This window comes from Onychostoma macrolepis, chromosome 02 (genome assembly GCF_012432095.1).
Source record: "Onychostoma macrolepis isolate SWU-2019 chromosome 02, ASM1243209v1, whole genome shotgun sequence".
NCBI classification, from domain to species: Eukaryota; Metazoa; Chordata; class Actinopteri; order Cypriniformes; family Cyprinidae; genus Onychostoma; species Onychostoma macrolepis.
The window spans coordinates 29,806,182-29,830,100 of NC_081156.1; the positions used below are offsets into that span (position 1 = coordinate 29,806,182).

General features: G+C 36.9%; 1 protein-coding gene across 1 annotated transcript in view; it reads left to right on the top strand.

Annotated features, from left to right (window-relative positions):
* Positions 1-23,919, top strand: part of wu:fb63a08 (MAM and LDL-receptor class A domain-containing protein 1) — a 52,418-nt gene that overhangs the window by 19,591 nt on the left and 8,908 nt on the right. Inside the window, exons 2-16 of the mRNA XM_058757958.1 lie at positions 11,579-11,668; positions 12,418-12,668; positions 13,247-13,328; positions 13,458-13,813; positions 14,380-14,920; positions 16,475-16,671; positions 16,998-17,378; positions 19,106-19,389; positions 20,552-20,817; positions 21,004-21,054; positions 21,131-21,268; positions 21,407-21,663; positions 22,826-22,910; positions 23,182-23,256; positions 23,697-23,834. Of these exons, the coding sequence (XP_058613941.1) occupies positions 11,579-11,668; positions 12,418-12,668; positions 13,247-13,328; positions 13,458-13,813; positions 14,380-14,920; positions 16,475-16,671; positions 16,998-17,378; positions 19,106-19,389; positions 20,552-20,817; positions 21,004-21,054; positions 21,131-21,268; positions 21,407-21,663; positions 22,826-22,910; positions 23,182-23,256; positions 23,697-23,834 (3,192 nt within the window). The remainder of the gene's footprint in view (positions 1-11,578; positions 11,669-12,417; positions 12,669-13,246; positions 13,329-13,457; positions 13,814-14,379; positions 14,921-16,474; positions 16,672-16,997; positions 17,379-19,105; positions 19,390-20,551; positions 20,818-21,003; positions 21,055-21,130; positions 21,269-21,406; positions 21,664-22,825; positions 22,911-23,181; positions 23,257-23,696; positions 23,835-23,919) is intronic.

The following is a 23,919-nucleotide window of genomic DNA, read 5'->3' on the forward strand; positions in this document are numbered from 1 at the left end:
AATAATAATGTAAAACTAGTATGATATTGTATCTCAAAGCCAAGACAGCATGTAACTCCTGTGGCTCATGAATATTAATCAGGTAATGTGACTGAATAGTCTATGAAGATTATCAAGCAAGGTCAGTTTAAAGTAATTAATAATCATGAGCTCATTTCCACAGAGTTACATCACTACCTGACCATCTTTCAGTCTGCTTCTGGACGTCCATACTTAATGTTTTTGCTTTGCTAACAAACCTTTTCAAATGTCTATGCCATTAAACCAGGGGCCTGTACCATGATGGTAGATGAACAAATTCAGAGTTACAGGATTAGTTTCGAGTTGACAAAACCAAACCACTCCAGTTGGTAGTCCGCTCCAGTCCAAACCACTTTGTTAGTACCATGACGCTGATCATCAACTTTCTTTATCAACTCAGGCTTTGATCCTGAGTTTGTGGAGCAAGTCTACATGAATGTGTGACATCACTGGTGAACAGCCAATCACGAGCCTTGGTTAAAGGTTTTGCTAAAGGTTAAGAGATTGAAGAATATGATGAATTTAAATGCATTTACAATGAAAAAAGTACTTGTTCATAAAAGAGGACAAATAAAAGAAATGCTTTATCAGTGCAAGTGAAACTTGTTAAGTTAGTTTATAGATTTGGAAATATACAGCGATAGAGACTCGAATATGTAAGATCACAGTCATTTTTAAAGCGTTATCTATTGATTTTACAACTTATTTATATTATATACAATCTGTATATATTAACATTAATTTAAAATAAATGATTTACAATAACTGATAAACTAAAATTGCTTGTGTGTAATGGATTAATAATAATATAAATCATATAAAATAACTAAGTAATTATCATTAAAGCCAGACAATTTTTTTTAGTACTAGTGACCTTTAATTTGGAGCAAGATAAACTGGGGGAGTGACTTTTTTGTGTCAGACATGTGTCAGTTTGCTCACATCTGACTGGTCCAATTTCAGTTTAAGATCTCCAACTCAGAACATAACCTGCCCCAGAGCAGGTTAGCTGTGGAGTGAAAGTTACTATGGCAATGAATGCCACAAAAAGCCAAGCCACTTTCATGGTACCTAAAACCCAGGATTGGTGCAAACTAAACTGAAACTTACCTGGCTAGCCAGCTAATCCGGCTTCATGGTACAGGGCCCAGATGTTGTTATTCAGATAGCTGTTATAAACACACAAGTTTAAAACTTTTCTAAATCATGAAGATAGTTGACCTGAAAGAGAGAGCTGACCATAAAACAAGAGTTTACACTAATTCCCAGTGGGACTGAGCAATAGGTACTCGTCTTGCAGTATGAACTGCAGTCTGACGCATTTTATAACGTATTGATGCAGGTTTGTGTAGCTAGAAGCGTTTTCGTTAGCATAGATGCACAGGCTATGCTTCGGGCCTTGAAAGGAAAACGGGCAACGTTTGCAGAGCGGTTGAGTTGAATTTGCAATTAATGTGGCATCAGCAGGAACAAAGGTACAAGCGTGTCCTGCATGTAGAACGGCACACGTGCACACACTCTCCTGCATCTGCTCATACCCTTACTCAGCCCTAGGGGACTCTCCTTTCCTTCTGTCAGACGCCTCCATGTTAACAAAAGGCAATTAAACGCTGGCTGCTCACATCTATTGATCATATCTAACACAATGCACTGCTCTGCCAATGTAGAACAACAGGAGCCATATTCAGCCAGAAATCCCCTGCCTCCATCCACCCTCGGCAAGACAGACGCCTGTCTAAAGATCCATATCTGCTGCTCATTTAACGCTTGTTCCTGTGAATGTCACAAAACATCACATTTCACCCCCCAAAAATAAAAGTAAAATATGTATATATCATTAGTCGTTTTTTGTTTTGTTTTGTTTTGTTTTGTTTTGTTTTGTTTTGTTTTGTTTTGTTTTGTTTTGTTTTGTTTTGTTTTGTTTTGTTTTGTTTTGTTTTGTTTTGTTTTGTTTTGTTGCGTTTTGTTTTGTTTTGAGGAGACATGGCCCAGGTTTTCTGAGATTTTCCTGTTTGCCACATGTGCTTCCCAAAAAGAGTTCTGAGCCATCAAAGGTGACCCTCTTTCTCAGCTGTGCAAACAGTGAATTTCTATCCTGACTTTTAAAAGCTTTTAAAAGGTCTGAAGATGAAATAAGACTCGGTGTGAGAGAGGAATCCTGATTACAGACAGATACTGCAGAGACTGCAGACGAAAACACGAAAGGTCAGTGAATGCAACAGATTGGAACAAAAGCAATGACCTTGACCTGATAATCTGTGTGTGTGTGTGTGTGTGTGTGTGTGTGTGTGAGCAGCAGAAAGATGATGCAGCACACAGCCTCTCCTCTACTGCACGGTGTGACCTGTTCCTCAGTTAAAAAGGGCAAGGTGTAGATTGATTTTCTCCACCTGCTGACCTTTAGGACCGGATGTGATACGGCTTGTTGATTAGACAAACAAAGAGAAGGAGAGTGAAAGAAAAAAACCGTTTGTGTGTGTAGGGTATTTCATATATAACAAAAGAAGCAACAAGGGTGAAGTCGCCTTGAGCCTAGGGCTGAAAAACTATTAATTGTGATTAATCGATTCAAAATGAAAGTTAATGTTTACATACTATATGTGTGTGTGTACTGTGCATGTTTATTACATATATATAAATACACACACATATGTATATATTTAAAAAAAATATTTGTATGTATTGTATGTTTTATAAATATTTTATACATAAATCTAGCATATTTGCCTTAATATGTAAATGTATGTGTGTATTTATATATACATAATAAATATACACAGTACACACACATATAGTATGTAAACAAACTTTTATTTTGAGATGATCCATCGTTTTGCAGCCCTACTATCAACCAAAATTTTTGAGCCAATCATCTGAACAGAAAATGATATTGTGACAGCGTTGACTGGCTGATAGCACCACAAGAACAAACACAGTCTAAAACCTTTCACTAGCAACTAACTTGAGCTGATCTGAGCTGTACAATAGCGATGTCTGATTCTTAAATGAATCATTCTGTTTGAGCCGATCCTTTTCAAAGAATCATTTAAAATGGTTCACAGACCAGTTCCAGTGGTCCCTACAATCTACTTCAGATTATGATGCTTTTGGGAAACACAGCCCTGAAAGACTGGTTCACAAAACTGAGACAGTCCAAATGGCTCTTAGTCGCTGAACTGAAAACCGTCTTTCTAACATGCACGGTTTGCAATTTGTTACATTATAGCTGATATTACCAATAAAACACTGCAAAATTATAATAAAACTGTACAATGATGCTAAAGACAGCAGATGGGCAAAAAACACAGAAATTACGTAATCAAAACAGATTTTGGGCCCTATTTTAACGATCTAAGCGCATGGTCTAAAGCATATGGCACAAGTGCACTCAGGGCGTGTCCAAATCCACTTTTGCTAGTTTAACGACGGGAAAACGGTCGGCGCGCCCGGGCGCATGGTCTAAATGGGTTGTCCCTATTCTCTTAATAAGTAATGGGTGTTTTTTGGGCGTAACGTGCAATAAACCAATCAGAGTCTCATCTCCCATTCCCTTTAAGAGCGAGTTGGGCTCGCGCCATGGCGGATTCACTATTTAAACCGTGGAATTTTAAGGCACACAGTTCCTCAAAATAGCAACACGCCAACAATGCGCCTGAGCACACCTCTTTTTTAGACCAGCACACCCATGGGCGCACAAATGGGCGCAAATGCAGTTGCTATTTAAACAATGCGGCGCAGGACGGGAAAATGAGAACTGCATCGGGCTGAAACTACCAAAAACACTTGCACCACGCCTTGCGCCGGATGTATGATGGGGCCCTTTGTGTCTGAATTTTCTTGCCAGAATTGATAAAGAACATCCATCTGTCCTAGTTGCTTTCAGAGAGATGGTCTAACAGCACTTTGGAGGCTTTCTTTCCATCTTGTCTGGATGGGTGTGGAGACTTAACAGGTAACCTTCAAATATTATGGAGAAGAGATTCTGGCTTAGAAAAGAGCATTTAAATCCATGCTAAATTAATCAAACTAAAGCATTTTTTTAAGTTCTGCAACATAGTCATTAATAAACTCCATCAGTCATTAGTTTGATCCAGAACATGACAGGAACAATTGATTACTAGAGCAAACTGTAATGAACACTTCAAGTGTTTTGGAGAGTTGCAGTAATGAATTTACGGCTTTTGAAATGAATTTAAACAAGTAAATAATAAGCTTTGAGGGAAAAGCAACCATGATGTATGTTGAAAAATATAAACGTGCAAGTAAAATCTACTGGCCTGTCCTACAGTATCTCTCCGATTTAAGCAGCACTAGATTGGACCTGTCTGAGTAGGTTGTTTAAGTGAGAATGACTCCCCGGTATAACGCACAACACTGGAACAAAAGAGTTTAATCTGAGAGTGTGTTGTTTGGGAATTCTGAAATGCACACTGCTGCAGAAATCATTCCCTCTTTCATCTCTCTACATCCTGCTCTCATTTGACATTCCCCTCCATTCCCTGCAGTTCGTCATGCAGTCAGGTCACAGGTGCACTCAGCTAATGTATTCAATTAATTGTATAATGCAGAAGAGACACAATTCACTCTCATTTCTGCTCTGGGAAGCGGGACTGTGTTTATATGGGGAGTGATTTTGTTTGGGACTGTTTTTGTTGTGTTCTCCTTTTACTTTGTCTGTGTTCGGGACCATTTTGTTGGGTACCATGTTTTGCAGCAGGTTTGTGTACCATTCAATATTTAATTGAGAAAGCACTTTAAATTCCAATGAAATTCCTGAATTTGAATTGAGGTGGCAAATAGGATACAATTCTGCAATTCAAATCGGAATGCAAGGACGTAAAATTAATTTAAATTCAAATAATTAATTTTCGACTAGAAAAAGCATGATTTAGCAAGTAAAGCTATGCAAAGCTATGCAGTTTTTTTAAAGTTTGGGATTGATGCCATTTTTAAAATGTTTTTGAAAAAAAGTATCTTATACGCTCACCAAGCCTGCATTTAATTGATCAAAAAAAGGTAAAAGAAAACATTCTAATATGCTGATTTGCTGCTCAAGAAACATTTATTATCATTATCGATGTTGAATGTAAATGACTCTAAACTTTTGAATGGTAGTCGTTTCTAAGGATTCTTTGGAGGGGGTGGTAACATGAGTGTTTGTTTATTTGGGAATGGGTCTGGACTTGTTTTACGCCATGTTTGTTTGGATCTAGTAAATTGAAACATGTTACCATCTCAAATGCCTTCATACTATTTGACTCCCTCAATGCGGTCAAACTCAGTGTGTGTGTGTGTGTGTGTGCGTATATGCAAGGTGAACACAGCAGGATGCCACCCTCTCAGATCCACTAAATCCACCAAGATCTTTCCTCCTTTCATGCACTGATCTTCCTCCTCTTCTCCTCTTTTCTCACTCCCTCCTCTCCTCCACTCACAGCCAGAGATAGAGGGATAGAAAGACAGGAACAGCTCTTTGATCTTAGTCCCCCATCCCTCCCTCTGCTTTGGCCATCCAGAAAGGCACAAGCATAAGATCATCTCCTCTCTGAAGTTCACCGGATCGATGAGACCAGGGAGGCACGAGGGGGGAGTTTGTTCTTCAGCCCTTTCTTTTTAGTCTTTTTTTTTTAAACTTCCTCACATTTGTTCTCAGTTTTGATGGGTTTGCGTGGTGCTGAGGTGGCATGCAGGGCGTGGAAATGACTTTGAGAGCAGAGCTGCATGACCCTGTCAAGGTCTGAACACAAACACAGTCACATAAACACACAATCTCAGATAGACTATGACAGACCAAGCACTATTAGACCCTGTTTACACGTGCTATTACCATTTTGGGTGATAACCAGATGGAATTATATGAAATGTTGAGATTCAATCACACTTCAACCACATTTAAATGCATGCAAATACACACACATGACTTCAGAGAACAACTTCAGTATGTCTGATAACAACATGCAGTGACAGATCATGTAAAGCATATCTGAAATGCAGCTAATACAGATTACTGACAATAACATCTGCTCAAAAACATCACTTTATACTGAGAAATGTAAGTCAATTATTTCACTCAATTGCAAATGTTCACTATTTAAAATGTAACCAATAGCATGATGTCAGTTATATTTGCATACAAAATTCTGACATAGTCTTCTGACTTGTGATTGGACGTTGTTTTAACGCAAGTCTAAAATAATTCAAACAAGTTGCTAAATAAAGCATGCTGCCAGCTAAATAAATAAATAAAGATTAGTCAAATTATTTGACAGTTGATAATTAAACTAAAATTAAAAGACCACTGGGCTGACTGAACCATCCCTACTCTGACGTGGCAAGCCATTTTCTCAGGAACAACACAATTCTTTTGCTGACTGCACTGCTATTTTCTTCAGGAAATGCAAATGCAGTAACTATCAAACACGTTGAGTGACTGTGCATGGACAAAAAGCTACAAACTACAGTAGTTCAGTAATAATGCAGCTTAAAGTGCATACAGAAAGTGTGAATTTCAAACATTACAGATCTGTGTACTGTACTGTACTATACTAATGCAACCTTCAGTCTTATACTCTATTCGCTTTATTTGAAGCATTAAAGAGATGAACTGCACACATTTTTAGCTCCTGCTCTCAACACATCTTACACAAGATTTAAATAAAAAGCAGCAGAATGAAAAAAACAGTAGGGTTTGGCGCTCCCTGCTGGAATTTACATGCTAATGCATGGCAATCTGGTAAATAGATTACCTTAAATGCGTCTATTAGTTTGTTTTACATGTCCTCATATAGTCTCTGTGTAAGAAAGTGTATATTGTACAACTGTACATGTTCCTATAAGCACTTTAAACCAGTCAGCCAATCAAATCAGAGGACCAAAATTAAGAGTGTAAATTATTTATGACTCAAAATGAGTCTGAACTATGTGGATTGAGCTCTTTTAACCTGCAAAAAAAAAAGAAAAAAAAAAAAAAAAGCCCTAAATAAACAACTTGGCAACATCTTACTAACTAGTTCTGATTTTGGGGCTTTGCCTCATTTTGAAATGGGTCAGATCACGTCTGAAATTAAACACTATGAAGAACTGGAGCTTTGTAAGGGTACAGTCTGTACGCTGGGTGTCCAGGGGAAATGGTTTGGAAAAGCACACAATATATCACCTCTCCAACATTACACTTCAAACACAGAGCAGCTCTCAGCTTAACTCGCCTGGGCTTCCGTAACAAATCCCTCGCTGAGCAACAAACCACAAACACGTCGCTCCCAAGTTTCTCAAACAGCTCACACTTCTGAAGTCTCTGCAGGAAAGTTTCAGAAACTCTAATTAAGGGCTGTGTAAAAACAACTGGAACTGTTGTCAAATCTTTAATACATTTAAAACATTTGGATCATTTTATTGTAAATGGTATAAAAAAATGAATGTGGCAAGAATCTTAAGAAATCCACTCCACACAGCACATGGAAATTTTAATTTTTTTTTATTTTTTTTATTTTTTTTATAATTACAATAATAAAACAAATATCAATTTAACAGATTTTGTTAATGATTTGATGTTTAAAATTAGTTAATTAAATTTGTATTTTAAACAAGTAAAAAGCACAGGTATTTATTCCAATGCCAATTAAAAATTTATTTTAATAATTTATCAACCATAAAAGAGCTTTTTTTCCCCACAACAAAACTGAGGGGGGGAAAAAACATGTCATGTGTCAGAAAAGGGACAGTGACACACCAAAGTGTACTGTTTTTGTCAAAAGTTTTGTTTTTGTCATATCACTTCACTTATTTAAAAAATAAATAAAACATTTAAATGTAAAATTAAACAATTCATAAGAGAGCCAAACTCTCTCTGTGAGCAAACAGCGACAGACAATCTCAGAGAGAGACTTTATGAGCTGAAAAAGGAACAGAACGTACTATTAATATTCTTTTAGTTCCTTCCATATTGACACAAATGACAGTAAGTGTCAGGGAACGGCCGGGGGAATGTCCATTTAGAGCTGTCAGTCTTCTGCTCTCATAGAGAGGCTTTGCTTATCTCTGACAGTTGGCAAATACACTCTGCACAAACACGCTCATTGACACCAGTCTTTATCTGGGCTCTGTGTACACATCACATGCCTGTAAACTTCCCATAAGGGCCATTAATCTGCGACATAATGTGACAATGTTTCTGCATTCAAATTTTGTGTCACACAATGGCTCAATAAAAAAAAATTAAAAAAAATCAAACACATGAATGTATTCATCTCTGAAAACGGAGTACTCTGAAATCATTCAACTGGAAAATATTATCAAATATCTGAAAAAAGGCATGATCTACCTAATCCATGGTGGATCAGATTCCAGGTAAACATTTTAATTGAGAGAGAGAGAGAGAGAGAGAGAGAGAGAGACAGAGTCAAGCAAAATATGGTTATTTTCTAACTTTTTTTATTTTTTTATTTATTTTTTTTTATAGAAAAGCTAGTTCATGCAAATGAGAAAGAAAAAATTATGGTATTAACACTGATAATTATTATAATAATTTCATTATAAAGAGTCATGTGGCACTGAAGACTTGAGTAATGGCTGCTGAAAATTCAGCTTTGCACCACATAAAAGAAATTATTTTTAAACATATTAACATAAAAAAAGTTATTTTAAATCACTATACAATATCACTGTTTTACTGTATTTTTGCTTAAACAAATGCAGCCTTGGTGAACAACTTTCAAAAATATTTGCTTTCAAAAACAATGTATAATACTCATGACATTATTATATTGCAGTCTACACAGTATATTTAAATATTGCATGTAAAAAAAAAAAAGAAAAGAAAGTACTAATATTATAATCCATTTAGCCTACTATTTTATTTCAGTCAAAAGCTTCTGAAAAAAAAAAAAGGGTTTATTGTTTGGGTTATGTTTTGAAGTTTAACGGTGCTATGCTCAAATTTTTAGCGATATGCACTAGCAATAGCGTAAATGACTGCAAGTTGTAACTCATTTATGTACTGTAATAACTAGGCTAAGTCATAACCTACATGAAGCTGGTGCAAATGGTCACAGTTCATTATACACAAGGGTTGGACCTGCACTTGACCTTGGTTATTTTATAATTGAGCATCAAAGAGGAACTATTTCTAACCTCTCTGAGGGCGTTCGTTTCAAATCATTCATACACACTTTCTCATTAAAACCAAGCGCCGAGAGAAAAGCAATGTTCATTTTCTGATATTGTACATCTGCTGTCAGAGGACGACTCTTAATGATCCACTGAGGGTAAACAGCAATTTTAATCTTATCGGAAATGAAAATCGCAGTCATTCACCGGTCCCTGCACCTGCAGTCTGTTTCACAGCTTACTGTAAAGGAGGAGCTTTGTTTGCTGTAATCCAAGAGTTTATTTGATAGCAGATGTATGACACCCACATCCTGGAAGTCAGACCACTTACATACGCCTGAGATGGCATCGTTAAAGAAAAGTATTGCATATGTCAATCTCTTATAACAAAGGGTTGCTGGCGTTATCTTATAAGTCGGACAGTTTGAAGAGAAGAACAGGAAATATTTAAAAAAAGAGTGGCATTTCGAAACTTGCGTGTGAGGTCTCATATTGCAAATAAAGCCAAGGGCTGTGACATAATCACAGCAAAGTCTATTAGCTCTAGCTCAATACATTTGTCCTATGAAAAGTGTTTGAGCCAAAGAGAAATGAGCATTAAACCGGTCAGGTGTACAACTATGGATCACAAAAATATTTTTCAACAGTGTCCAATTAACAATCACAACAGTGTTAAGAAAATCTACCTGGCACATGCAGACAAATGATACTTGAATTTTTCTCACATATATATATATATATATATATATATATATTAATGTGTTGGTTGAAAATTGCCATTTGTCTTTAACATACATGTAATAAATAAATAAATTCAACCAGCCTGAACTGGTATGGTGGTCTTACCCGATCTCCCAGCCTGACAAGTCTCTTGGTTCTAAATGGTTTTGGGACACTTTTCAGCAGGTCAAGCCCAAAGACCACCACGCCAACCACTGAAATCAGCCAAACACCAGCTTGGCCATTCTGAGAGATCAACTTAAACCAGCTTATACCAGCTTTGGCTAGTATATTTCAATAGCAATGTTGCATTAGACAGAAGTAATTAAAGTTGTTGCTGCAACACAATAGCTGGACTTCGATAAGGACGTGACTGGGACTAAATTGAAAGAAATAAACTACAGTGAACATCCGTAACTTTACATCAAAACCCCTCCCCTTTTGGTGGGGCACCACTGACAAAACCACACCTTCTAAGGGTCAATGGGGCATTTTCATCACCTCATAACAGCCAGCACATTCAAACCCTTGTCATTGTCCTGAGGTAGACCCACGTCAGCTCAACACTAGAGGACTTTTTAGAACTTTTTTTTTACACTGGGAGAGACACTATGTCAGAGGACACATACCTGAGGTTGCTCTCTATAGTAGCCTATGTATGCGTTCTCAACACTGAGGCTTATTCAGGGTAGGTTTTCTTTCTATCACTCTTATATTGTATTTAACAAAGCTGAGTTGCTTAACGTTTATTATAGTTAACATCAATTTTTTTTCCATTCATCACTTGCAGAGGTTTTCCACTCACTCTTCCTGACTGGAGGTCAAATGCAGGTAAGAATTACATCAGCACAAATCCAGATGCCTCACTTCCATAAGGTTATAATTTTAGGGTGTTAATACTTGAAGCCTTTAAATGTAGTGCATTATAAAAAGCATTTTTAATGCATTAGTTATGCCTTGTAATGCACAATATAATGTGTTCTATGACTGCATAAGTTTAGACATCATTTAAAAATATAATTTAAAAATATATTACATTAATATTATATATTAGAATATAATATACATTATAATATTTATGTATGCATTACTACAATTTCAGATGTATCAAAGAATCTGCGAATATTATAATGCATTTTTGCACTTACAATATTTATGAAAAGATGGCTTTAAGTGTTACTGAATGTATAATGCATTAGACAGGTATTCATAATGTACATTATAATGCATTATATCTTTTTAAAAAAAGTTAAAATGTATTATAATATATGAAGGGTTGTTTGTGTTTTAATGCATTATACATTCTAAATGTGTAACAATGAATAGATAAGTGATATAATGTATTATAACGGTGGTAAAAAATTGCTCATGAGATAGTACAATGCATTATGATGTGCATCACAAGGCATAATTATTGTGACATTTATAATGCATTATATAGAAAAGTGTTAAGTAAAGTGTCACCAACTTCTGTAGTACTGAAAAGAGGACCTGTTAGAAACCATGCTATCAAACTCTGAGTTGTAAACCTCATTTTAGTCTTCTCTAATAGAAGCACTCACACCGTTATGACCAATTTCTCGCAAGACTGACTGGGGACACAAACATTTGTTATAACAATCCAAACAGAACTATGTTTTCGTTTTCTTTCTTGTTTTCGATTAGGTTCTTATTCTCTCTCCACTTTTGTTTTTTTATTGTCCTTTAATCACTTTTCCCTCCTGTGCTGTAGATTATTTCGCAAAGTGTGATTTTGGCAGTGATTTGCCGGCATCCTGCGATTGGACCTCTGAGGGACCCATCAGTGCTCAGACGGCAACAGGTAATTATACTGCTGAGACGAAATTGCTGCAGAGACAGTTACTGCTTTGTGTTTACAACCAATCCATTCACCTGCGGCAACAACAACAGCACTTAACAGGTTTCTAACAGCACGTAGCAGAGCTTCTTTAAACTTCTTATTCCTCAAATTACGTTCTCCAACTTGACTTTCAAGTATGCTAGGCACCTCATTCAACCACTTGTGTGAACAAAGCATTGGTAGACACGCTACACTGTAAGAATTCACAAAACACAAAGTTCAGATCAGAGTCTAACTTGTGGCACATGTTGGCTTTGAGTCTGCAAGCAGGTGATTTGATAATTATTTATGACTGCTTTTAGAGGTCAGTCTATGAACTATATGCAAGAGCATATGCTACTAATACAGCCTCTGCTTGTAAACATGACAATCTCATTGTGTTTTGAGAAAAAATATTCATAGTTCTTTATTCTGTATACGAAACAGGGCTCTTTTGGGGGCTTTGTACTACTTATAAGAACAAGGACAAGTAACAGGCAGCCAGATTCGAACTTGCACAATTCACATAAGCACCAGAACGCTATGTATCAGGATATGAAGCATTAAAACTAAATCAACTATTGATGTTTGTTATTACAAAAGTGTTAATTACAAACTTTTCAAGGCTTCACAGAAAACAAAATCTGACGAGACGGACATCATTTCAGCAGCTCTCTTCCAAATCACTTAAATTTACACTTGTTTTGTCTTTTTGCCTATATGTGCTACAGAGGAAACATCTCTCCATCCTGAGAGTCCATCTGGTGCGTTTCGCCTCAAGAGTGGATTTCTTAAGGTCTCAGAAGACTCCTGTCTGGAGTTCTGGTACCATAAACCTAACAAGAAGAGTTCTGAACTCAAAGTTTTGCTAGAGGGTGACATTCTGCAAACATTGATTTGGACCTCAGAGACATCTAGCACTGGAGACTGGAGACAAGTCTTCATCCCTCTCACAAAGCAGTCTGACAAAGACAACATCCAGGTACAGCAATTTAAATATTCGTATTTAGGTTTTGGGCATCTTTATGGAGAAAGATAGCAGATAATGTTACAATGTATTTAAAATGTAATTTAAAAAATATATATATATTTATTTTTCCATGTGTTTTAACTGTGTATCCAGAAAGTTAAAACATTTTGCAGCCAGCGAAACAATGCATTATCACAGTCATGCCGGTGGAAACAAATGAATCTAGCATTCATAATCTGCTGTTGTCCAATGAGCTAAAACTTTCTTTTGGTTGCAAAGATTTTTGGATGAGCAATACAGGTACAAAAATAACTCAATTCAGTTCAAAATTGGAGACTGATTAAGTAGGAAGTAACCCCCTTGAAAACCTCCAGAATTTTACTTCTAGTCAATTGTAAATTAAGCTGTCTGCCATCTTAAAACACAATATGGATTTCTGTAAGTTGTTTGATAAGAAAGCATCTGTGAAAATTATGAGCACAATAGTAATTGTAGTTATTTAAAAACGTTTGTGTCTTGAGTGATGAACCTTTTGCAGGCACTGAAGAATCACTATCACTCACTGCAACTGTAATTGTGTTCTCTGGCAGGTTGTTTTTGAGCTATTAAAAGGTCTGCAAGACGATGAACAAACTGCCTTTGACAGAATAGGAATACGGAAGGGACAATGTGGTGAGTGACATATGATTATTATTATTTTGACCTACTACATCACTTACCAACATACAGACATCCTCGAGCCAAATTCACCAGATTTATTGGCCTTTGGGAAATAGTAAAGTGTTAATATATCATCCGCAGGGCCACAGTGTCAGCGAGGAGGCAGATTTTGGACTGATAAAAGCACTCGCTGCACTTGCACTGATGAACAACTCATCTGTTCTCACATCCCTCGGTCCAAAGATACTTTTGGCACCTGCCAGGTGGCCTCTGACCCACACTACACTACTTTTGATGGGGTCAGCTTCCAATTTAAGAGTCCTTGTACCTACGTCTTGTCAAAGGTCTGCGATGACTCAGGGTTGCTTCCTGAGTTTGCAGTGGAGGTGCAGAACAAGAATAAAGGGGACTCGCACATATCCTCCATTCAGCAGGTGAACATCAATGTACATGGTCTGAGTGTGACCATGGTGAGGACAGAGAGGAGCAAAGTCATGGTGAGCTGTCAACCGCAATTTATGATGATTAGATATAACATATGTGTCTATTGTCTTAAGCAATAGCTCATACAAAAATGAAAATTTTATGAAACTTTACTCACTTTCAGGCAAACATTTAGAGGAGTTTGTTCATCAGATCAGATTTGGAGGACTTTAGCATTACATCACTTGCTCACCAATGGATTCTCTGCAGTGAATGGGTGCCGTCAGAATGAGAGGCCAAACAGCTGACAAATACATCACAATAATCCACAAGTAATTCACGTGACTCAAGTTCATCAATTAACATCTTGTAAAGTGTAAAGCTGTGTTTGTAAGAAACAAATCCATCATTAGGGTGTTTTAACTTTAAACACTCACTTAAACCATTCTGACGGCACCCATTCACTGCAGAGGATCCATTGATGAGCAAATGATGCACTGATGCAAATGATGCTAAATTCCTCCAAATCTGTTCCAATGAAGAAACAATCTCATCTACATCTTGGATGGGCTGAAGGTGAGCAAATTTTCATTTTTGTGTGAACTACTCTTTCAACCACTAACATTGTTGTCCAAATCAGGTTAATGGGATTTGGAAGAATCTCCCTCTACTCCTGCAAGGAAACAGAGTTACGGTTAATGCCCAGGGAGATGCTTTGGTCCTTCAGACAGACTTCAAACTGTCCATCTTCTACATGAGATCTGGTGCCGTTCAGGTGATTGTCCCCAGCCATTACTCAAACAAAATCTGTGGCATGTGTGGCAACTTCAACCACAAGACAGAAGATGACTTCAAAATCCCAGATGGGCCGCTGGTGCAGGACACGCATATTTCAGGGCAGAGCGTGTGTGAAGAACCCACCCTGTCCAGAGTCTGTACAGACGCAGAGGAGCAGAAGTACACCAGCGAGGTTTACTGCGGCATGCTAACATCCAGACAAGGGCCATTCTCAACATGCTCATCTGTTCTGAATGCAGATAGTTTCTTCCGAAGCTGCATGTTTGATATGTGTACAACTCACGGTGATCCCGCTGCCCTCTGCAATGCCATTGAGGCCTTCAGTGCCACCTGCGACAAAGTTGGGATCTCTGTTCTGGCATGGAGGAACACAACATTCTGTCGTATGTACTTAACATTTCCTAAAATTATCTATAAAAATAACATTTCGGTGATAAACACAACTGTGTTGATCGATAAAGAATGTGTCACAGTAATGCACCCACAATGGAAGTCTATGATTTATGCAATAAAAAAAAAAAAAGTTTATTATTTGACCTGTAAAGTTGTCCTTTTTAAATGGACTTTAATATGCGAATGAACATTTGATTATGCATTACTAATGCAATTTCTGATGGTGGACTTTGGTCCATGTAAAAAGTGCACCAGGATTAACCAATATTATGGTCCATACTGATTAGCCAGTAATTACTTTTGGATGATGACCAATAAATAGCTGACATTATAAATTACTTCATTTAAAAAAAAATACAACAAGTGAATTTAGGCATCACATTATGATGCATAATACGAAATACAGACAAATATTCCTTTTGAAATCTCATAGAATCACAATTATTATTCAGACTCTGGTGGTCCGTCACAGTTTCATAACGAACCGAAAATATGTTTACACTTGTCATAACAACATAAAAAGATATAACTTTAGCAAAGCATCTGTAAATTGAACTTAAATTGATATAGTGATATGGCTTAGTGAGTTTATCAATTAATTAAGTATTTTGTCCGCACGTTTTAGAGTGAAACGCAGAACTGTGTTGATGCAAGCAGCTCATGGTCCAGTGTTTCAACGTCTCAGTTCACAGCGAATGCAGCAAACTCAATATTTGAATGTGCTGGTTACTTTTTTTTTTTTTTTTTTAAACACTGAAAAAATGAAATGTTAATTTTTAATTAATTTTACAGTATAGTTGAATTATAATGTTAAGATAATATTAATAATTTTGCTCTACAAATGCACCAGATTGATGCATTTAACTTTAAAATATAAAATTTGCATGCGTTTTTACGTTTTTTCATATTCCTCATCCTTTCCTATCCAAATGCATGCTACAGATGCGAAAACACACAAAGTCAAACCTGATCCGAATTTTTTATGACGGACAAAAGTTTCGGAAGCAGTGTGTAAACGTGACTGATGCAACGTGAGGTCGTATTTATTTTTTAACGTGCAAAATTTTCAGATGAAAATTTCGGACTCAGTGTGCAATGACCTTGACCCTTTAAATCTCAAAAATAGGAACCAAGCAGCATGTATGAAACTGGCCTTTAACTCTGTCAAAACTGATCTGACGTTATTAGTTTAAAGCCTTAGTATCTCATCTCCACCCAAAACTATGAAACAATAGAGACAAGCAATTCAAGTACTGCCAGTATTATTAGGCTAATCATAAATATAAATTAAGGCTTGACATGTCAGATCAGTCATACCTGATATGAGCCACTGTTGAGCAAATGGCCTATCTCAGACCTCTCTGTAATCAGCAGTGCGGTCTCCACCTAACAACCCACACAGAAGTACTAGACATAGTCACTGGTTATTAATTAATCATCTCCCACACCTTCACGAGCTGACCCGTAACTTTCCATTACGAACCACAAAGGCACTGAGAAACATTGTGAATCTATAAGTCAGATTATTTATGTTTCTGTTTTAGCTGTGGCGTGTGGCCCTCACGGCCACTATAACGCCTGTGCCAGCGGCTGCCCTGAGACCTGCTCCAGCCAGGATGCTACGGGGTCTTGTGGGATATGTGAGGAGCGCTGTGAGTGTGACAATGGCTTCATGCTAAGCGGAGGAGCATGCGTATTAGCTGAAGACTGTGGATGTTGGGCTAATAAACAGCATTATTTGGTACAGTAGCTTTGCCATCTTATTGTTATCATCACATCCTGATACATAGATGACAGACAGACATACATAGATAGATAAGTTCTTTAAGCTATTAATTTAAATCTAAAAACAAAACACAAAATTATCTTCCAGAATTCAAGTTTATATATATATAAATTTATTATTATTTAAAAAAAAATGTTATGCATGTATATACAAACAATTCAGTTAAAGCAAATTCTATTCATTATAGAATTTTTGTTAATATACATTATATTTTACTAAAATATTTCTGTATATTTTACTAAAATAGTATATATTAACCTTTCTCTTCCTGTCCTATCTAGATCAGTGAGATATTTATGGAGGGTGAATGTGAGCAACAGTGCCAGTGTTTGGGCAATGGGAGCATTCAATGTTCACCTATGTCCTGCAAAGCAGATGAAGTATGCATGGTTAAGGACGGGGTCTTGGGCTGCTTTCCGTCCAACCCGGTGACCTGCAGTGTCTACGGTGACCCCCATTACATCACTTTCGATGGCAAGGCATACTCCTTCTGGGGCACCTGCAACTACACAATAGCAAAGACCTGTGGGGCTACTGAAACCCAGTTCACAATAACGGCACGAAATGAGGGACAGAACAACTCTGCAACTTCCTCTCTTAACTCTGTAGCTCTTGAGACGGAAGGCCTACATATTGTCATCGGAAAGAACAAGCAGGTTTATGTGAGTGTCTTGTTTTTGTCATTCATTTGGATTTGACTACACTATCAGTGTGCGTACTGACATAATGTATTCAGTTACACCACAAACATGCAATGCATATTAAAAAACAGAAACAATATTAATTGTTTAACCATTTGAGGTATCATTGGTGTGCGTACGACATGAGTTACATACCAAAGGAATCATATCATGAGGAATGAGATCTTGATTCTTGAAATACTATGAAAACATACAAACATTTCAGAACTCAAAACGGCCCAGTCCAAAAAAAATTCCAAGCTGCAAAAATGGCAACTTTGTAACATCATAAAGATGAATGCATCAACACATGACCATCCATATTTGCACATCAATCTGGTGATTATACATGTGATCAGAATCTAGAAAGATAACACCAGAGAACAAGAAAAGCAAACAAATTACTGTGTTAGAGAACAATGAGGGGAAGTTCTTGATGCCTTGTCATTGTTTTCCACATAGCACTTATGTTCCATTATGTACCTAATCATTCAAGATATGCATGGGCAGTTCATGGAAAAAAATGTGGGCTGGAGCTGCCATCTAAAATATATGACCCATTATTAGTGTTTACAGTAAGTAAAATGTTCATATTTTATAGGTAAGTGATAAGAGACGTAATTGTGTCATATGATTATGACATCATATGTTATCTTTCAACGATAACATTTGAGGAGTGTTCTGATAGTGACTTCTGCTTCACATAATCAGGCCTCTGGCAAAGATATGTAGCTGCAGTACTTCAGTATTCAAAGTATTCATCACCATGCTATCAGTAACATGACACTCTCTGGCCCTCATATTGAAGATAAAACAATGTGCCAACAAATGAATGACCCAGTTTTAATTTTACAAATCTAAGCACATTTTTATGATTAGCATGATGATTTGGGATAATAATCAAATATCCCTTATCAAACATTTACTAAAATAGTTTCCAGCAGAATACTACACTTAGGCCTACTCTAGTTATTTTTACAGCTGTGCCAACTTGGTATCAGCTGCCAGAAACATAAAAAAATAACATGACAAAAAGATTCTGAAAGCATCGGTTTGAAGAAGATTACACTACTACAAGAAATGTATCACAATTTCATAGTAGTAACCGAATGAATCATGTTTTGGCAGAATATATGGCTATAGTAAATCTATGGCTATAGTATCATATAGTATCATAGTAAATTTCTAAAATTATACCTACTTTCCCCAGTCTTAAAACCTGAAACTCACAAAAACTCTTTCAAAATCAATCATGCACCAGTCAGACACTGTCTCAATGTAAAAATGTAAAGAAAAAAAATAAGACGTTAAATTTTGCTTATAGCTTATTGTAGGACCATTGAAATTTTTCCATAGTTACATTAATTTTAAGACATTTACCTCAAAATATTATTATTGTAATACAAAAGTCAACAAAAACTGCAGTATTATAGTATAAATAGTAGTAATAGTAATAGTAGTTACAGTAAACTGAATTTAAAATACAGGCAAGTATACTGATAGATAAATAGATAGACAAAAGCACATAAAAAAATATGCCTAAATTAATGCTGATTAATTACTGAACATAAGCTAATCAATAAAAAAATATATATGTACTGTAAATAAATGTTAATCGTAACGGTCCTAATCTAGGCCTCATTTCCTCAAAAGGTTTGATATACTCAAAAAGTTCCTTGTCTTGACCCATATGTTTTTCTTCACTCCAGGCAAACGGTGGTCAGGTTCGCCTCCCTGCAGAGTTTGGTTCCTCTGTGTCTGTGTTTCAGTCGGGACCCTACGCTCAAGTTAATACAAACTTCGGTCTGAGGCTGCTGTTTGGAAACGCCAGGCTGTTCGTCCAAGTCGATGAACGCTACAGAGGAGTGTTGTGCGGCCTGTGCGGTACCTACTCCGGGAGTCAGTTTGACGACTTTCTGACACCCGACGGCAACACAGTAGCGAATCCGCACGAGTTCGCCAGCAGCTGGAATACCAACGACAGTGACTGGCCGTAAGAGTTTGGAATCCTCACAAAAATTATACTGATTCCTAAAATATTAAGCTGAATTGATAAAGATAGAAAAACAAACTGATATTGTGCAATGATACTGACTGATGTTGCGCCTGAGTGATTTAAAGGATTATTACTCAGACACCAAATTTAACTAAAAGAAATATAAAAGTCGTGTTGACAGTTCTGTAAGATGAACAGACTGAAATTGAAGTTGTTATTCTCTACAAATAACATCCACGCTTGCTCTTTTTGGCATGTTTATGAGAGTTCGAGAGAAAAGTAGCTCTGCTTCGTGAACGAGTCATTAGGCTTGTTTGAGATGCGCCTCGCCTTGCCTGAAATGTAGCGGAGGAGTGAAAAAAGCGCAGTCAAGACTGACAGTTCTGAGCTCTCGAATTGGAACAGATAACAAGATCAAAGGAATATATTGCGTTATTCTCACTCATAGAAATATGACAATAATCACATATCTCACACAGAGATCGAATTTTATTTTTTTTAATTAATATTCATGCAGAATTTAAATACATTTAAATACATAAAAACATGAAATCAGACATTACAAAAAAAAAAAAAATTTTAGCAGAGAATAGGCTTGTTTGAGATGAGCAAAATCTGCGCAGAACCGATCACCGGTGATCACCGTGAGATGCATGTCGGTTAGAAAAGTGTCTGAGTTACGTCCGCCTTGCTCTGATGTCATGCTGACGTGTAAAATAGCCACTTGAAATAGAACACACCTACTCACTGTCTGGTTCGCTGCCAATTATTTGCGCTTTTCCTATGGGCCCCCCCTGGCTGTTTCTTGGTCCCCCCCTGTGCCACCCCATTAAAAAAATCCTAGAATCGCCCCTGATCTCAAACAAGCCTATTGGCTGATTCTGTTCACAAAAACGGTTCGAATGATTCAGTCATGAATCGTTCACGATTCATTCACGAAGCGACTCACTGACTCACTGACTCACTGACTCACTGATCCAGTGTTATGGGAAATGGGAAAGTAACAGTTACTGATTCATGCAACGTGAAATACAAAGGGGCAAAAAAGTTTTGACACACTATTAAAATTATGTATTTATTGTTTTGTTTTGTTTTTTCCTATGATAAAAGCAACATTGTTATATCAAATAAATACATAATATTCTATTGTTTTTTCCAGTTGCAGTAATGGCTCTCCAGACTCCCCTGAGTGTCATCCAGACCTGGAGGATGATGCATATACAAAGTGCAGTGAACTGTTTGAAGATGCTTTCAAAGAGTGTCACTGGTTTGTTCCACCACAGATTTATGTCAGCAGCTGCGTTTCTGATTACTGTATTTCCAAGGGTGACAAAGCTCAGCTCTGCACCTCTTTGGAGGACTATGTGTCTGCTTGTGAAATAGCTGAGGTGTTTCTGCCAGACTGGAGGAATCACACCTTGTGTTGTAAGTGATTAGTTAGAAAAAAAAAGAAAAGAAAAAAAAATCATAAAAATATTCTAACTTCATATTTGTCTTATTCAAATGTTTGTACTACTCAAATAATGAAAAGGGGAAAAAAATCTTTAGCCTAGATGTTTTTCAGTATATTAGATGTAAAAAAAAAAAAAATAATTTTCTGTTTCCATACAGTTGCCGATCTACAGCCAACAGATGACCCCACACCAACTCAATCTGCAGCAAGTAAGCAGTATCTCTTCTATCTATCTGTCTTTCTTCTTTTTTCTATATTTATTTTAATTCTGTTGTCATCACACAGGTTGCCCATGGAGCTGTAACTTTGACCAGGATGAATGTGGGTGGGAACAACTTATCCAAGACAGTTTTGATTGGACCAGATGGTCAGGGTCAACACCATCAAACTTCACTGGGCCAGCTGCTGACCACACCACAGGAAGTAGGTTTTCTGTGGTGGTTTATAAAACCTAAAGTAGACTATGGGATTCTGATGGCATTGGAGAAAACTAAAAAAATAAATCAAAAACTGGGTTGACTGCCCTATTTACCTCTCTGACTCTCTGACTGTTTCATATAGGTGGCTATTACATGTATATTGAGGGGGATAGTGTGGTTCATGGTGACTCAGCCCGAATAATGAGCCCCGTCTGCCACACTTCTGGCAAGCAGTGTTTGAGCTTCTGGTTTCACATGTATGGCCTGGCAGATGCTATGTTACTCAACCTCTACATATTTGAGAACAATCGTGCTATCAAAATATGGTCCAGAGCTAACAACCAGGGCAACAGATGGTACCAGGGCCAGGTTGAAATCAAACCACAACAGCCATTCCAGGTATGTTACTCTATGTCAGAGTTCCAAATGTTTGGCTAATTCAAATAATGTGTCATGAAAATTCAAACACAGCATCAGAAAGCGACATTAACTTACACCATGTCTACACCGGACGCGTGCGGAGCGGCGCGACGCAACAAAATACAAAAGAACTTACTATAATCAGTGATGCTGTATACACTCGATGCGGTCTACACTGTCTACACTGGACCCGACAGTACTGACACAATGTTCAGATGATTTGCAGTGCATTGTCGCGTCCAGTGTAGATACTATGTGACAGCAAAAACATGGTAGGCTAAGTGTGAAGTAAAGAAAGTGGACACGGAAAATAGATGATTCAAATGTGAATGGACTGAACAATTTTGAGTGAGTGAGTGATACCATCTTTGTTATGGATGTTGGTTCGCAGTGAGTTCACAATTTTAATGTTAATTTGCTTTAATTTATTTTCAAGATCTGAGGTAAAATATCTACTGTTGCTTTCACTATGGTTATAAACCTCACGCAAAATAATATTCAAACTCACATTAGACACTTTTATCATTGAATAAAGCACATATATAAATCATTACCTGAGATCATGTTGTTCCTGCCGCAACGCCGCGGAAAATAAAAAAAAAAACATTTCTAAAATATAGAACAAAAATTACATGGAAAATAGACTTTTTATCGCGTCGCGTCACGTCTGGTTATAACACACGGTGTTACAGTTTGATCCCCCCCCCAAAAAAAATCTAAGTAAAAATATTAATGCTGACAGATCTAATAATTCAATCTGCAATTAGGGGAAGTGGAGAGAAGAGATCCAGTCTGGAGATGAGCAGGAACAGTTTATTTGCATGGCAGACATGGAGATCCAGATTTTTTGTTTGTTCATTTGTTTTTAATATTCAACAGGCAAAGTTCTTCTGTATCTAAGTGGAAAAGTGTTCGTAATTGTTTGAATAAAACAGACTACTGGGGGATGTAGGTACTATATAGGTCAGTGGCCCTTGGCTTGGTATTGTTGGGAGAATTCGGCCCTTGGCGAAAACTAATTGAGGAACCCTATGTGCTCATCCCAAGCAGAATGCCTTGATGTCAATTAATTCAGAAGACAAAAGATTACGTGCTCTAGGCAGATATGTTAAATAAGATTAGTGATTGTTTGTTGTTTCAGATCATCATTGAAGGCATCAGGGGCTCAGATCCTCGCTCAGATGTGTCCATAGATGATGTGTCCATAATGCATGGTGCATGTGACTGTAAGTGTTGTAGATATAAATCTATTACAGACTGATCTTTAAAAATAGTTTGAAGCTTTTTTGTGGCGTGATCCATGACTGTTTTCAGTGGGAGTTTTTTTAGCTATGCTAGTCTTAAAAATACTACTTCACTACTTCAGACTCTACTTCAGAAATGTTATTGTTAACTAGATATCTATTTTATTTTAAAATTTTAGATATAATATTTTTGTATATTTTAATTATATGATTAAAACAAGCTCCAATTAATTTTATCTCAAAACATTGGCAGATTTGTCTGCAGAAGATCTGGACTTGACCACTCTGACTCCCCATCCAACTCCAAACTTAAATGACCCCCATCCAAGTAAGACTTCCAATAATAATATTAATGTAAAAGGGATGTAAAACACTGTTTGCGACCCAATTTGTTTTCGTCTGTTGTTTTATTAAGTAAGATGAGATATTCACACATTATTCATAGGTAATTGTTCCTGTACGTGTCAAACTGCAGAGGACATGAGTTTGATTCTTTTGGAATGCATGAATTTATAAAATGTACAGTATACCTTAAATGCAATTACAACATAAAGGTGTCTTGTGAATATAAATGTAAAGTGGATGGATTGTGAAAAGTGGGAATTACACGCAAAATGAGAGAGAATTAAATGAAACAAGGATTTGTGAGATATCAGACATCACTTTATAGCTTTGATGTTAAAAACACGGTCACATGCATCATCTTGGTGGACCAGAGTATGGTTAACTGCTTGGCATGATGATTATATTGTTGCTTTGTTTTGTCAGATTGCAGAATGAACTGTGATTTTGAAAGCGACATATGCAGTTGGACTCAGATAGTGACTGATGTTTTTGATTGGACAAGACACAGAGGCTCCACCCCCACATCAATGACTGGTCCCTCCTCTGACCACACAACAGGAAGTAGGTCTTAGTTTCTAGATCTTCAGGTCATTCTACAATTTAACATTAAAATCATAATATGAATTAATTTGCATCAATAAATTAA